The sequence below is a fragment of the Periplaneta americana genome, chromosome 13 (assembly GCF_040183065.1).
Source record: "Periplaneta americana isolate PAMFEO1 chromosome 13, P.americana_PAMFEO1_priV1, whole genome shotgun sequence".
Taxonomy (NCBI): Eukaryota; Metazoa; Arthropoda; class Insecta; order Blattodea; family Blattidae; genus Periplaneta; species Periplaneta americana.
The window spans coordinates 5,573,095-5,587,176 of NC_091129.1; the positions used below are offsets into that span (position 1 = coordinate 5,573,095).

Consider the following 14,082-nt stretch of genomic DNA (forward strand, 5'->3'; position numbering starts at 1 on the left):
ACATTACATAATCGTAGGAATTTAGACGTGATATGCCTTGACTCTCCCAAAGCGTTTCATAAAATTGACCATAAAATTTTAATTAATAAACTTCCAAGATTTGGATTATCTTTTTCATACTTACAGTTAATGGCATCATATCTTGCAAACAGGCAGCAGTATGTTTCATTCAATCGAATAAAATCAAAACCATTCACAGTAACTTCACGTGTACCCCAAAGGATCCAATCTTGGTCCCTTGTTCTTTTTACTTTATGTCAATGACTTACATAAACAGATTTTGCACTCTAAATGTTTACTATATGCTCGTGATGTTAAATTGTATGAAGCCATTGACAAACAAGGCGTTTTTGATCTATAGCTTGATTTGGACAGGCTATATAGATGGAGTATCGATCATTTGGTCTGTTAAATCTTAATAAATGTTGCTTCATGACGTATTCTAAAAATATGACAGTTGCTCAAAATTCGTATGAAATTAATGGTGTTAAGTTACCAGAGTAGAAATATTCAAGGATTAGGGTATTTATTTTACACACAACTTTTGTTTTAAAATGTACTTAAATCAAGTGGTAATTGATGCATAGAGAAAATAAGGATTTATAATCACAAATACAAAAGAATTAAATAATATAAATTATATTACTACTCTATATAAAACTCTAGTTAGGAGTAAGCTAGAGTATGCGTCTGTAACATGGTCACGTCAGTTCCATTTCCACCAGATGCAAATAGAAAGGATACAGGAAAGAATTTTATGTTATTTATATTTAAAACAAACATCACGTGTCGTCTTATGACAAGCAAATTTCATATATTCAGTTACATTTTTAATTTAATTATAAAACTTAAAACTCTCGACGATTTATAAGTAGTATAATTTTACTCTATAAGACTGTTAACGGTATATTAAAAAATGTGATTTTCTTAAATTCCTTTATTTCAATGTAATAAAAAACAAATTTATGTAATATTGAAAACATTGAGATTTTAATAAATTTTTATGTGACTTTATTCCTCAGAATGTCTTCGGAAGTGAGCTCCGTAAGGGACGGTAAATCCTCGTGAATCACCCTGTATATGTCCACTATCGTGCTTTAAAATAACATGCGATAAAAAAATTGGCGTATATTCAATTTTGAGAGATATTATACAACCATGGTCCACCGATTTCATATTATAACACAATCTGCAAGGGAACAAGTCAGTAGAGCTGGGAACCACGGAGTGACGGACGTCTGCAAATCTGTGAGTTGGGCCGGAACTAGCAAGTACGAATTTATATCACATGACGTCATATATGGTTGTCACAAGGGACAGCTGCTTTCTGTTCTTCTTAATGAAGTGTAACCTAATTCCAGAATTTAGCGGTATTTCGAAGCACATGAATTAATTTTATTAGGTCTTCTATACTACTATTTCAGTTCCAATCCTCACGTTTTTAGTTTCATTCTGACTTGTTGAAGTATTTCGAAATTGATGTACAAGTGAATGTTATGGAAGGAAGGGAACTAAAAGGAAATGGTGAATAAATGGCATTATCACGAAATATAAACCATCAGCACCTATGTACTTTATAACCGATGTTGTTATTCGTGTGAGTATAATTTAACCAGAGTCGTCGGCCTCAGTGAACTACCTCAGTAGTTTGTAGGTTGTGTACCGTTACTCTTTATGACGTATTGAATAAGAACAGAAGCTTTGGCTTCTCGTCTTTATAAAACAAGAATGTAATGCTGAAGTGCGGCAATTTCACAGACAATATTTATTTCCATGTCGCTTATTTGGAAGAAGGATGTTACAACTCAAAATTAAGCAGTTTTTAATTACTGATTTAGAAGGAATCGTTTTGAGATGCACGTATAACGTGTAACTTGTCATAACTCAGCATCCAAAATTACCCGCTAGAGGATAGTTAGGATTGCGTTGCGCTCAGAGAATTTCGTAATTAGTTTCATAGCAACAATGGTATATTTCAATTGTGCTTTAGATCTTGCCTTGTTATCACTACACGTTTTGCACGAAGAACGCTATCTGGCATTGAAAATGTATTGTCGAGAAGAGAGAACTAAGATTCGTTTTGGTTGTATCAAGAGAGTATTGTTTTAGAATGTGTCGTTAATTATGAAAAAGTAAGCATAGTCAGATTGACATAATATGAATTCAAGAGTTACATTTAGAAACATGACTTTTTGGATGAAAATTATTATAAGCCCAGAAAGTCATATTTCGAAATACGACGGTCTTCGAGAAGTGATCTATAATATCCTATAATAATTACTATTCCTACTTATGTTGTTATTCCAATTAATCTTGAAGTCACTTTGAAACAATCAATTTAAAATTAAAATTACTTATACACTCTTGCTGAAAATAAATAATGGACATGCAAGAGTAGTTTGTAATATTTAGATTTATAACGTTATTTTAGCAATTTATATGACATTATTTCAACTTAAGACAGGCATAGATTTTTAGATTATAAATTTTCGTAGTTTCACCGTTTGAATGTAATCCTGAAAAGCCTAGGAAAGCAAATGCTGAATGAAGCTAGACCTGGAATGGAATTTTCGTGTGTGCTGTTGGCAGTAGACCATCCACAGCCTCCTATTTCTAACGCAGTGACCAAAAGTGTGTCCGAGTCTCGACGTTTTTCTTTATGAATTCTTTATATGTTAATAGTCGTCCCATACACACAGAGAAACAAGACGAGGCAGCGAATGTTATTAACGAAGGGATAAAAGAGGGAAGCACGGTAAGGAGCCAAAAAGCGATGAGACTGCAAACGGTACTTCGAATTCCATACTAATTAATATTTACTAGGATTGTCCCCACGTGCTATACAACGCTGAATATCTCTAACTGAACAGATCTCCTTTCAACTTAAATTTAGCTGTCATTGTTGACCATAAAATTGCGCGAAACCATCAGCTCACCAATGACATGAGGCTGCTTTGTCATGTGACTCCATTAAGTTTCAGATTGATTCCACAAGGAAACACGTACCGGAAATTACTAGATTATTTTCATCTATGTTACAAAGCTCCCTCTGTTCGAAACACCTCCATGGATTCAGCGCTATTTGAACCGAACGTCATATTCCAAAGCAATTTTAGACTTTGAAGGAGCGCTTTCTGAAAGAAACGCATTTCACAGGTCGATTCAGCTCTACAGAAACAGGGGGAATCCGTTTGGAACAGCATTTCGTCGGAGGATGGGTTGAGCGCTTTTTGATTCATCACTCATCAATTATGTAATCAATACGTAACACACAGATACAAATTCATCATTACCACTTGTTAAAGCTCCAACATGTTAAATATAAGCAATACACAATCATTAAACAAACTAATGTTTATTTGTTTCTATTTCCAGACTGCGAATAATAATGGCGAAAGAATTCCGTGGCCCGGGTAAAGACGTGGTACATAAAATTTGGCAAGAATTTAGATTAAATGAACAAAGAGTGAAGGAAGCAGTAGAAGCTCTGAAGAAATGGCTAGCAATGGAACCACATCTGCCTGAAGAATCTGGTACGTAACAAATATACACCTATGTGTTGCACGTTAATTAATACGTTTGTTTAGTTACATTAAACTATTTTATATCTATTAAGTCAGGTACGTTAGCGCGGCCGTTTCTAGTCCCTACACGAGGTAGAATATCAGAATCGCATGCAGGCATATGCTTAAAATATATTCCACGTCACTGTTGCACCTTGTTCAAAGGGTAGAAATGCCCTCGCCGAACACACCTCGGTTAAATTTATGCCATGTCTTCACAATTCTACTCGTCTAAATCCAAGCCAAGATAGGCTGTATTAAAAACTCCTAAATTTAATGAATTACAGGTACTGGTACAAAAAATTTCCAAAACAAGGAACATTTGAACGAAAACTTCGGTTGATCGCAAGGTTCCAGAATACATAATAAACAAATGCAACATTTCAACTATTGATTTGAAACGAAAAACGAAATAACCTACAATATATTGCCAAAATTATAGTGTTAAAGTAATTGAGGCACTATATAAATTACTATGAAAAATGGATAGCGAATTCCTCAGTATCATCATACATTATTTTCACATCTTCACATGTGAAGTTGGCGACAAGATAAGTTGATTTCGTGAATTGAAATAATTTTTCCTTTTGCATCGAAAAGGAGGTAATCCCATGCAGTACTTGTAATGTTGTACCTCTCACATAATTGAGGAAGCATTCGCTGTACATGGACTGATTACGTCATTTATTTGAATGATTTGCTGCTGATTTTTTCCAAACGTATCTTCGGATCTAAAGTAAGAGTACCTTGAGTGCATCGATCGATTGCCACAATGTCAGTTCCTCTTGTTGCCTCATCCTCTGATCTTCTGTTCTTACTAAGACTGGAGCAATAACATTTAGAAAGCTGCAACGTGTATTCCGAAATAATGTCTCTTTTACGCAGTAGTAAAAATCATGACTAAGAAATTCGAATTTCTGGAAACCCGGCTATCCGATATTTGGACTACCAAGAAACGACCAGGCAAGGATATGTTAGTGGACATCTTGATGGTATTAGTTCACTCCGAGGAGGTTAATGCTTTTGTGGGCTGATCCAAGAGCCCGATCTTCTTTCCCATTTTGTGCGAGACGATGTCACCAGGCTTCAAGACTTCGGACCCGATAGAGCAATTCAGTGCGAAATCCGCGTAACGGCGTACTGAGTATAGTGGTAAAGCGTACAGTGGGTGGGGGTACTGTAGAATGAATGCGAACAAATACACAAAGGAAAACGCTCTGGATTTGAAGGTTCTGACAAATAATTCGGTTTTCATACAAACAGTGTCTGAAAATATTACACGGTTAGAAAAGTCAGAGCCTGAGATGTGTGTTAATTTGTTCAGTCTCACCTTTTCTTCCATGTTTCATCTGTAACTATATGTATAATAACATTCTCTCTCCATCTTGTTTTCATATAATGGTAAACAAAATATTTTTTCGCTCTTAATTTCGTGGGTTGAAGCAGACACCAAGACATTTCATACTCTTCATGAATTTAAAACCTTATTGTGGATTCCTTGCGTTGTTTTCCAACATTCCCGAGGTATCTCTTTCTCCTTTTTCACGGATGCACTAGCTACCACACTGTATCTAAATAACCAAATTAGGAAGCCTGTAATTTGTTTTGTTTCTTTACCAGGCACTTTACACGAGGACCGATTAGAACGCTGGTTGATACGCTGCAAGAACAGCATGGAGAGAACCAAGCAGTCCATAGACTTGTACTACACACTCAAGTCTCTGTCTCCAGATCTGATGTGCGACTGGGATCCTAGAAGTAAACGGTTCCAGGACACCGCTCAAACATTGTGAATATAAATTCTTTTTTCCAGTTAAAGTTTTCTATTTAATTTTCCGGTTAATTAATTATTGACGCATTTTTAAAACAATGTCAATGTAATATTCTTAATTGATCTTATAATATCTACTTCATTTAGCTTAAATGTCTCTCTCCAAAAGAGAGGTGCAGCACAGCAAGGGTAGATAAAATATAATTTATAAATTCATTATATACATTTTTAATATTACTTCAGGTTTTGCGTGTCTGTGGTGCTCTTCATATATTTGTAAATAGGATTTCAGGGAAGATGCATAGCTATGACCAGTGGTCTTTATTAATTCTTGTTCTTGAATGCCAATGCAAGTCGTATTTGAAAGTGCTGTGCATCGACTTGTGTGGTTTATAATTTATCTGTTTTCTGACGTCCAAACCAATGCAGTTTGATATGTTGGCGAAAAGAGAAACAAATGCTACGGTACTGCTAAAAATAAACAAATGCTAGGGACGGGATAAAATTAAACAAATGCTATAGACTCGATAAATTTGTGCGATAAGCAGCCATGATTGGTTGAAAGACGTCCTTTCGTACCGTTTTATTGATTAAAAGTAATATGATGTAGTAAAAGTGTAATAATCATAATAAATTAAGTTTTTTGTTCACGTGTTAGCGTTGAACTTCACACTGTAGGTAGGAATAGCGATGGTGGTGGTATTCGTGGTTATGTGGGTGGTATAATGAATATTTTAGGCCTACTGGATATTGGGACAGAACTAATACTACTCAAGGCTGAATTGTAGAACTGAAAATGATGGCGGTCGCTTTAATAATGTGGTGCCAAACAGAAACGATCATTGCGCTGACATCGTTAAACTGGTAACTGTGGTGGTATTGGTAATGCTACAGGTGGTTAATGTAAGGTGTATGGTGGTAAGGACGGCAATATTGATGTTCATGTTGATGTTGATCTACGTGATATTTACACCGGCGAATACCCAGTTATTGTTGATTGTGACCATGGAGAAATAATTATCAAGTACTAAATATGTAATTTCTGTTGTTACAGTTGTTGGTTTCCAATGCCAAAACTAACACCTGAAGGAGACCGAGTTATTATGATTAAATATCTAAAAAAGGATGCAATTAATTATACGCATGAAGATCTAATTAAGATGATTTTAATTTCAAATGAAGCCAGAATGTGCGAAGAATACTGCTTCTCAGATATATATGTATGTGACTTGGAAAATTATACACTTGGACATGCTTCTAGAATAGTATTTACTATTGCGAAGAAAGCCGAAGTCTGTCTGATGGTAAGATATGTACTTTCCATCTTCTCGGAATTTTTACCTACCTTCTGTTTCGGGCATGTATTTCTCAAGTTTGACTACTGATGGCAAACAAAACAGTCAATTAACAAAAAAATTATTCAATAGTTTTCACATTTCTTTATCTAAATGTTCACCTCTAAGTTTGTAGTCGGGTTCTTCTCTTGTGTAACAAGAGATGCATGACACAATAAGTGAGTTGAGTTCTCTTTGTTAACAAGTAATAGAGTCAATGGACGTACTAGCACAAAGATCACTTCATTCCTCTGCATTATTTCCAACCCAATTCGTGTCTCACAATATTTTCTACACTAGAAAACGTTATTTAAAAAGGTTTTCGAACACTTAATAGAGTCATATGTATGTGTATGTATGACTCAAATTGAGAAACTTTCCTTAAGAGAGATAGCGGAATGTAATTAAAGTCAGTCAGGACACATTGATTTGTAAATCACATTTGACGAATTAGCAAGCACGCAAGACACTCGAGTTCATATTCTTATGAACTGCCAAACACTGCTGAATATAATTTTAATATTCAGCAGGATAACACCATCCTAATATCCACAACAGATAGAAACGATTTTAAAACTTATCAACAGTAATATAAATAGTTCTGATAATTTTCCGGTAATTTAATTGAACTCAAAGTGTATTTCTTGTCGTGATAGTAATTTGGAAGTCACAAGTCTCGAAATAATTATTCAATGAGAAGAAGCATTAACATCATATATTGTTCTGCCCAAGAGCAAGCCTTTCACTGCAAATCCAGCATTCTCAGATCTTCCCTGTTTTCTGCCTTCCTCTTAGTCTCCGCAAATGATCCATATGTGAAGAGTCTACTGCAAGAATGATGGATCTCACTTATTTGTCGAAAATGAACAAAGACTGTCAATGCATAGCTTAAGATATATAGAATGTACATAGAGAGGTATATAGCATTAACAATGATAGTCATTGTCCAGTAATGATCGGAAAATCACAGTTAAGATTTGACCGCTAAGCATTTCAAACTTTCAATTGCTTCTCCTGCAAAATGTATTCCAAATGACATCCATCAATCTTGCAGTGGACTCTTCATATCTTATTCTCCCCTATCATCTCATATATATACATACCTTCTTCGAACACTTCTCCCGTTCACAGTACCTTCCTGTTCATCTTACAGAAGGCAGTTTTTTCTCAACCAATAACCCAGTCAATTCGCTTTCATCTTCCCGATCAGTTTCAGCGTCATTCTCTATTCACCCATATTTCCAACACAGCCTCGTTTCTTACTCTGTCTGTCATTTTTCACGCCCCATCCTTCTCCGTATCCACATTTCAAATGCTTCAAACCGCTTCTATTCCCTTCGTCGTAACGTCCACGTTTCTCTCCCATACAATGCTACTCTCCCCACAAAACACTTCACTAGACTCTTCTTTAATTCGTTCTCCAAAAATGGCACACAGTTTGATGACCGAGTCCAAGTTCGATGGATAATTCCCGTACAGTCCAGCGGTGGTCAACAGCAAGGAGACCTTTGTCTCAATTGGACGGGCGACCTGTGCGAGTGTCATTCTGACCCGTACGAAGTGCAGATTACAGCATTAGTAATCTTGCTCTATATCTGATATCTTACAATTTCGTTTTGAAACAAATTTCCTTACGTCCAAGTAATATAGAAGATATGACATAAAGCAAATTAAGTAATGATACTACATCTTGATTACACAACTTTTAACACTGTATCACTTCGGAAATTGAATAATAATAACTTTCTTGTGTTAAATATTATTAACGTACCTTGTTAACATGTTTCGACCTATTTTTCGGTCATCTTCGGAACTGGTCGTTGTTGGTCTTGGCGCCTCTTGTTTCCTGTGAGAGTCTGTTCGTAGTGTAGGATAAAAGAGTGTGTGTGTTTTTAAATTGAGTTATGTGTTCAGAATATCGTTGGGTTGTGTTTTCGTGTGTCTCTATATTTCATATTCTTCTAGTGTGTTGAGTTTCTTGCTTTTTGGTTGGATGTGCATTATTTTCATGTCTGTGTTGATATCTCTGTAGGTGTGGTTGGCATTTGCGATGTGTTCTGCATACGTGGAGGTGTTTTGCAATTTTGTTATGGCTGTGATGTGTTCTTTGTAACGTGTTTCAATTGATCTGCCTCTCTGTCCTATGTAGAAGTTGCAGGTGTCGCAACAAATACAACCACACAAGCGTACACAAACTCAAATTCAACAGCTGTACTTACTAGTATAGCGCCTGCTTGCTTACAGAACAAATACAAACAGCCTGATTTTATTAATGAGTTTTTCTTTTCAGGATGCGCTTGACACTCGATTAAAAGCATTTCACATCATAAATGCGCCTTCCTATGCTGATGTTCTCGTATGGATATTTAAAGCTGTTTTAAACCCCAAAGTCATTTCAAGGGTACGTATTTTCTCACTAAACGTAGGTGTTATAATTATGCTTCCTTAATAAATATATCGCCTAAGATCAAATAAAAGCCAAATTTACATTAAATTACCAAACAATAACAATATAAATAAATTAATTCTCTACCTTTCATAACAGAAGTGATAGAATCTTGGAGTGTATAGCAAGGTACGTAAATCTTAATAATATTGAAGAAAAAAACATTGATTGCTCTTTATAAATTCACATAATTAAGTACATAGTATATATTATGAAAAACATGCTAGCGCCTTTTTTTAATTCTTTGGTATTCGATTTAAGAAAACCAAAACGAACAGCATTCATATAAGCGATTGTTGCAACGGGCACCTGTAGTTAAAGCAGGCAATATTAATTTGTTTCTTTTTTCTTCATTGATATCCATCCTTTTCTCTCAGAATCCTGAGTACCACAGATTGTACATTCTAATAATTCCTTCTGTCCTGCTCATTCTATGTCACATAAATCAGATGGGTACTCATAACACATAAAATTATTTCCAGTTCATTATATGTAATCCTGCAGCATATATTGTTAGGGGAGGGTGTCTTCATGTATAATACGTTAGGTCTTCGTTGAAATCTTTTCAAAAAACAAGACAAATATTTGAATTTCAAAACTCTTTTTAATTAAAATTAACTTCTTATTCTCGGTGCTATTTATGTGACGTTAAAGCCCTTCTTCCCGAACTAGAAGTATTTAGATTCTATTGATTATTCAATTGGTATTGTATGACGAATTAATTATCGTTTGTCTAGGGTGTAGCTTCTTAACCACCTTATAATTAAATAAGCCTGATTGCGAATAGCGCTAACAAGTTATAATGCTTACAATTTCCAGGTTTATGTTCATGGAAAGGATCTTACAGAGTTCAGCAAACAAGTACCGAGAATGTGCCTTCCCGATGATCTGGGTGGGACAGGAGGTTCACTGCAAGACAACTGGGGTAAGTATTCTACAGTCACAAAATCCTCAGAGTACTAAGCAGTTTCGAAACTGAGAGCTGTAACATGAATTTAGATACAGTACACTGAGAAGTTCCAATGACATAGAAATATTATGAATCCATCTTATTTAATGAAAGAATTAATTAATTAACGAACTGGTGAGTGAAAGAGTGAAATAGTGAACGAATGAATGAACAGAATAAAATTAAAGAAAAGTTCCAGAAGAATCCTCAGGAATCCAACTTGTGTTGCAAAGAAAACAACAGCCCAATTCCATTTTAAGGAATTCAGATTTCTTCAGATGTTAGTTCTGCTAAGGCAGAGTGATCTTCCGCCGACAAGAAACAGTCCAGTCCATGTATTTATACACGTTTGTGACGTCTTCATCCTTCGTTTGCATGTAACAATATCCAAAGTTTATCTTGCCCGTCTCTGTGTCGTAGTCGGCAGTGCCAACGTGGGATTGTCTGTTGCTGGATAGTCACTGTCTTGACAGATTTGGAAAATGGATGGCAGTCGCCAGCTGATAAAAGTTTCCAGTGAATCTGATAGCGAAAAACTCTAGAGTGATACGCCTGCAGAAAGAAGAGAAAATTAGAGTAAGATACTGAAAATGTGTGGCGATGGGCAAAAGTATAGTAGCAACGTCCAGCAAGAAGCATGCAGAACAAAATTTTGAGTAAAGACAGAATGCAGCTCTGAACATTTTTTGTCTTCACATTAACTTTTATTATAACTTTCCTTTTCCAAAATCTTTTGCCTGTAGAGAATGTGAAGTGTCGAATGCTAAAATCTTGGTTGTAAAGGACACATCTCTTGACGTCTTGAAATGGAAGAAAATGATATCTGAACGCAAATGAAAGGAGTAGGTTCACAACAGTATTTTTATAATGGCTTGGAATTTCTTATAATTGATACTTAGATGTATGCTATTTTCCTATTCTTCTCTGAAATAAATTTTGCGTAGATATTTTTGTTTCTGTGCATTTTTATTCATTTCATACATTCTTAATGAACCAAACTTTAATTCATTATACGAAAGAAGAGCTATAATAAAACTTGATTTCAAATCCTGCTTGACTTTGTTTCCTATAATCTAAAATTTGTTAATAAATCCAACCCAGAAATTATTAGTTAAAATAAAATTCAAAAATAAATTCCCGTAAAATTTGGCTTTGTGGTCTTGAGCTCGTGGTTTATTACGAATCTTAGTTTTAAAGTTATATTTTCCACCAATCATCGTACATTGTTCTATTATTTTAGTTCGTTTATTTTATGAGGCTTTATCAACTGCCATGATTATTTAGCATGTGTGAGAAGTGAAGGTGAAAATACCAGCGAAATGTGTCCACGATCTAGCGTCTAAAGTTACCCCATTGAGGAAAATACGTCAACCATGTTACTTGACCCAACCAGGATTGAACCTGAGCCCTCTTATTTAATAGCCAGGCCTGCTAACTTGTACTCCTCAGCGATGGAATACACTACCGGTATTCTTAAACTATATACATTAATGGTAATCTTTTTGACATAAAGACGTGAGTCACTGGATTTCTTGTGGAAGAATTCTTCAATTTCTTGTCCTATGTGTCGGTGCACAATTACTCCAATTTCTCTTTATCATTCTATCAGCGTAAAAACTTCCAGTGTAGTTCTGTTATTAAATACACTGTGACGATACTTTCGCCAATCGCCACCCAACCAGGATTGAACCTGAGCCCTCTCATTTTACAGCCAGGCGTGCTAACTTGCACTCCTCAGCGATGGAATACACTACCGGTATTCTTAAACTATATACATTAATGGTAATCTTTTTGACATAAAGACGCGAGTCACTGGATTTCTTGTGGAAGAAATCTTCAATTTTTGTCCTATGTGTCGGTGCACAATTACTCCACTTTCTCTTTATCATTCTATCAGCGTAAAAACTTCCAGTGTAATTCTGTTATTAAACACACTGTGACGATTCTTTCGCCGCTTGCCGTTTCTTTCTTTCCTCTGTCTGTCTGTTTTATCTTCTCTGTAATTCTATACATTGTTTCTTCTTTCTTTCAATTAAATTCTATTTAGTTTCTGGTTCCTAACATAGGTGTCACTACTTGCTACTAGTTTTAGCATTCTACGATAGGTACCGTTATTTCATTTTTATATGCTCACAGATATGGATTAATTACGTGTTCACTTTAGAATCGAGACTGTGTTTCTGATTGGATTTTTCAAATTTTAACGGTTTCTTTTCTTTTCCTGACTGATGACGTGTAATCAGAAACTCACTCGCCCTGCTGCTCTTCCTGTTCGCACCGACCTCGCCATGTAACGTCTTGGGTGTTGCACGTAATCAATTACCTACGGATTCTGTGCTCAGGCCATTACTGGACCTATCGTTAGTTGTACACGGAAGGTTTTCGTCTGCTATGCTGCAGTGATCTTTCTGTTTGGGTGGGGACGAACGTCACGGCTTGCAGGCCGACAGTTAAGAATGGTGCTTTGAAATGAGGACGGAACAAGTGTTTCTGGACAGGTTCATTGGTGCTGTTCCTATTAAATTGGAACAGTTTCGTTGTGTACACGCTGGATCCCGCTTCTTCCTTGAAATGATTCATGTACCTTAAACAGAGCATTTGGTACTCACTGCGTGAAGCATGTGGCGATGCAGGGTTGCCATATCGCACAGTGAAACAGTAGGGTAAAGCGTTCCTGGAAGGCAGGGACGACGTTCAGGACAACCTCCATACAGGACGACCCCACGTGTAGAACAACACAGTTCAACTCCTTGTTTACTGTTGGATGATGATCGCAGATGGACTGCGCGTGAGTTAGCAGCGAAAGTTGGAGTATATCAGAAAACTGTGCTTCACGTTCTGCACGAAATTCTGGGTTACCGCGAAATTGCAGCGCGTAGGATACCCCACGAAATTTCCGAGGTGCAATAATGGCAGTCGCATAGGCCTTGTCGGACCGTTACCAGAGGGAAGGTGACGAATCGTCGCTATGGACGAAACCTGGACTCGCTAGTATGAACGAAACTTTTAAATGAATGGAAGCATCTCGGTTGTCCTCGTGGAAAGAAAGTGCGCCCTACACAAAGTGCTGTGAAGGTGAAGTTCACTTTGGCCTATGACTGATGAGAGAATATTGCAGCACGCTGTAACTCCAAGACAGACGGTAAACGAGGACTGCTACTGCAGGCTCCTGCACTACTATTTTCGTCCAGCGCTCAGGAGAAAACGGCGAAACTTGGTGGTACAGAACACCATAATTCTTCATTCTAGAACCTCTTGCGCCGCTGGCAATGGGAGATTCTGCAACATCCACCGTACTCACCCGATATGAGTCCATGCGATTACGATCTCTTCGCGAAAGTGAAAGAATCTCTGTGAAGCAACCGTTACAATAACAGAGATAAACTTATCCGTGCTATAGGGCGGTCAATACGTAACATCAACAAAGAAGGACGCGCTCATGGTGTACGATGCCTTCCAAACATTTGGCAAAAGTAATAAATATGGGGGGCGACTATATTGAAGGTACGTAAATGTTGTACCATTGTGAATAAAGCCACGTCAGAAATATCGAACTGTTGGCATTACTTTTTATCCAACCTTTTGTTTGTTACACGTCACATGTCTTGCCCAGTGTATGAATAGCGTAGCAGAACAAGTAAGACTAAAATTTTCTAGGCTCAGCACATTTAACTCTATGGTGAAGAAAATTTTAATTAAGACACTGTCAAGGATATAGGTTTTCTGAGAAGCGATCCCAGATATTCCTGGACTACCTTAACCAGTTCTTACCTGATGGGGTACATGGTCATAAGCGGCAGAGTACCAAAGTGCCTTTTTATTAAATATTCAAAATGCCATATTAATATACCGGATGATGGAAAACAGTTACTCCAATATCCCACAATCCGCCATGATTTGGTTTACAAAAGGACAATAGGAGGAGTTCAAAGAAAAAAAGAACAGGGAGCGCGAGGAGATGTGGGAGAAGGAGTGTGTACAAAAATAGAAAGTGTTTCACAAAGAACATGCACCTGAAT

General features: G+C 36.6%; 1 protein-coding gene across 6 annotated transcripts in view; it reads left to right on the top strand.

The window, feature by feature from the left end:
* The first annotated feature begins 1,167 nt into the window (after window positions 1-1,167).
* The window catches only part of LOC138711693 (alpha-tocopherol transfer protein-like), a 53,167-nt gene continuing 40,252 nt past the window's right edge, over window positions 1,168-14,082 (top strand). For 2 of the 6 annotated variants that reach the window (XM_069842824.1, XM_069842823.1), the window contains exons 1-6: window positions 1,569-1,597; window positions 3,376-3,533; window positions 5,184-5,352; window positions 6,389-6,638; window positions 8,959-9,069; window positions 9,934-10,039. In XM_069842824.1, coding sequence (XP_069698925.1) covers window positions 1,584-1,597; window positions 3,376-3,533; window positions 5,184-5,352; window positions 6,389-6,638; window positions 8,959-9,069; window positions 9,934-10,039 — 808 coding nt within the window. In that variant the 5' untranslated portion in view covers window positions 1,569-1,583. Of the gene's footprint in view, window positions 1,249-1,296; window positions 1,598-2,109; window positions 2,133-3,375; window positions 3,534-5,183; window positions 5,353-6,388; window positions 6,639-8,958; window positions 9,070-9,933; window positions 10,040-14,082 lie in introns of those variants that run through there. The other 4 variants (XM_069842828.1, XM_069842827.1, XM_069842826.1 and 1 more) reach the window with 4 other exon arrangements.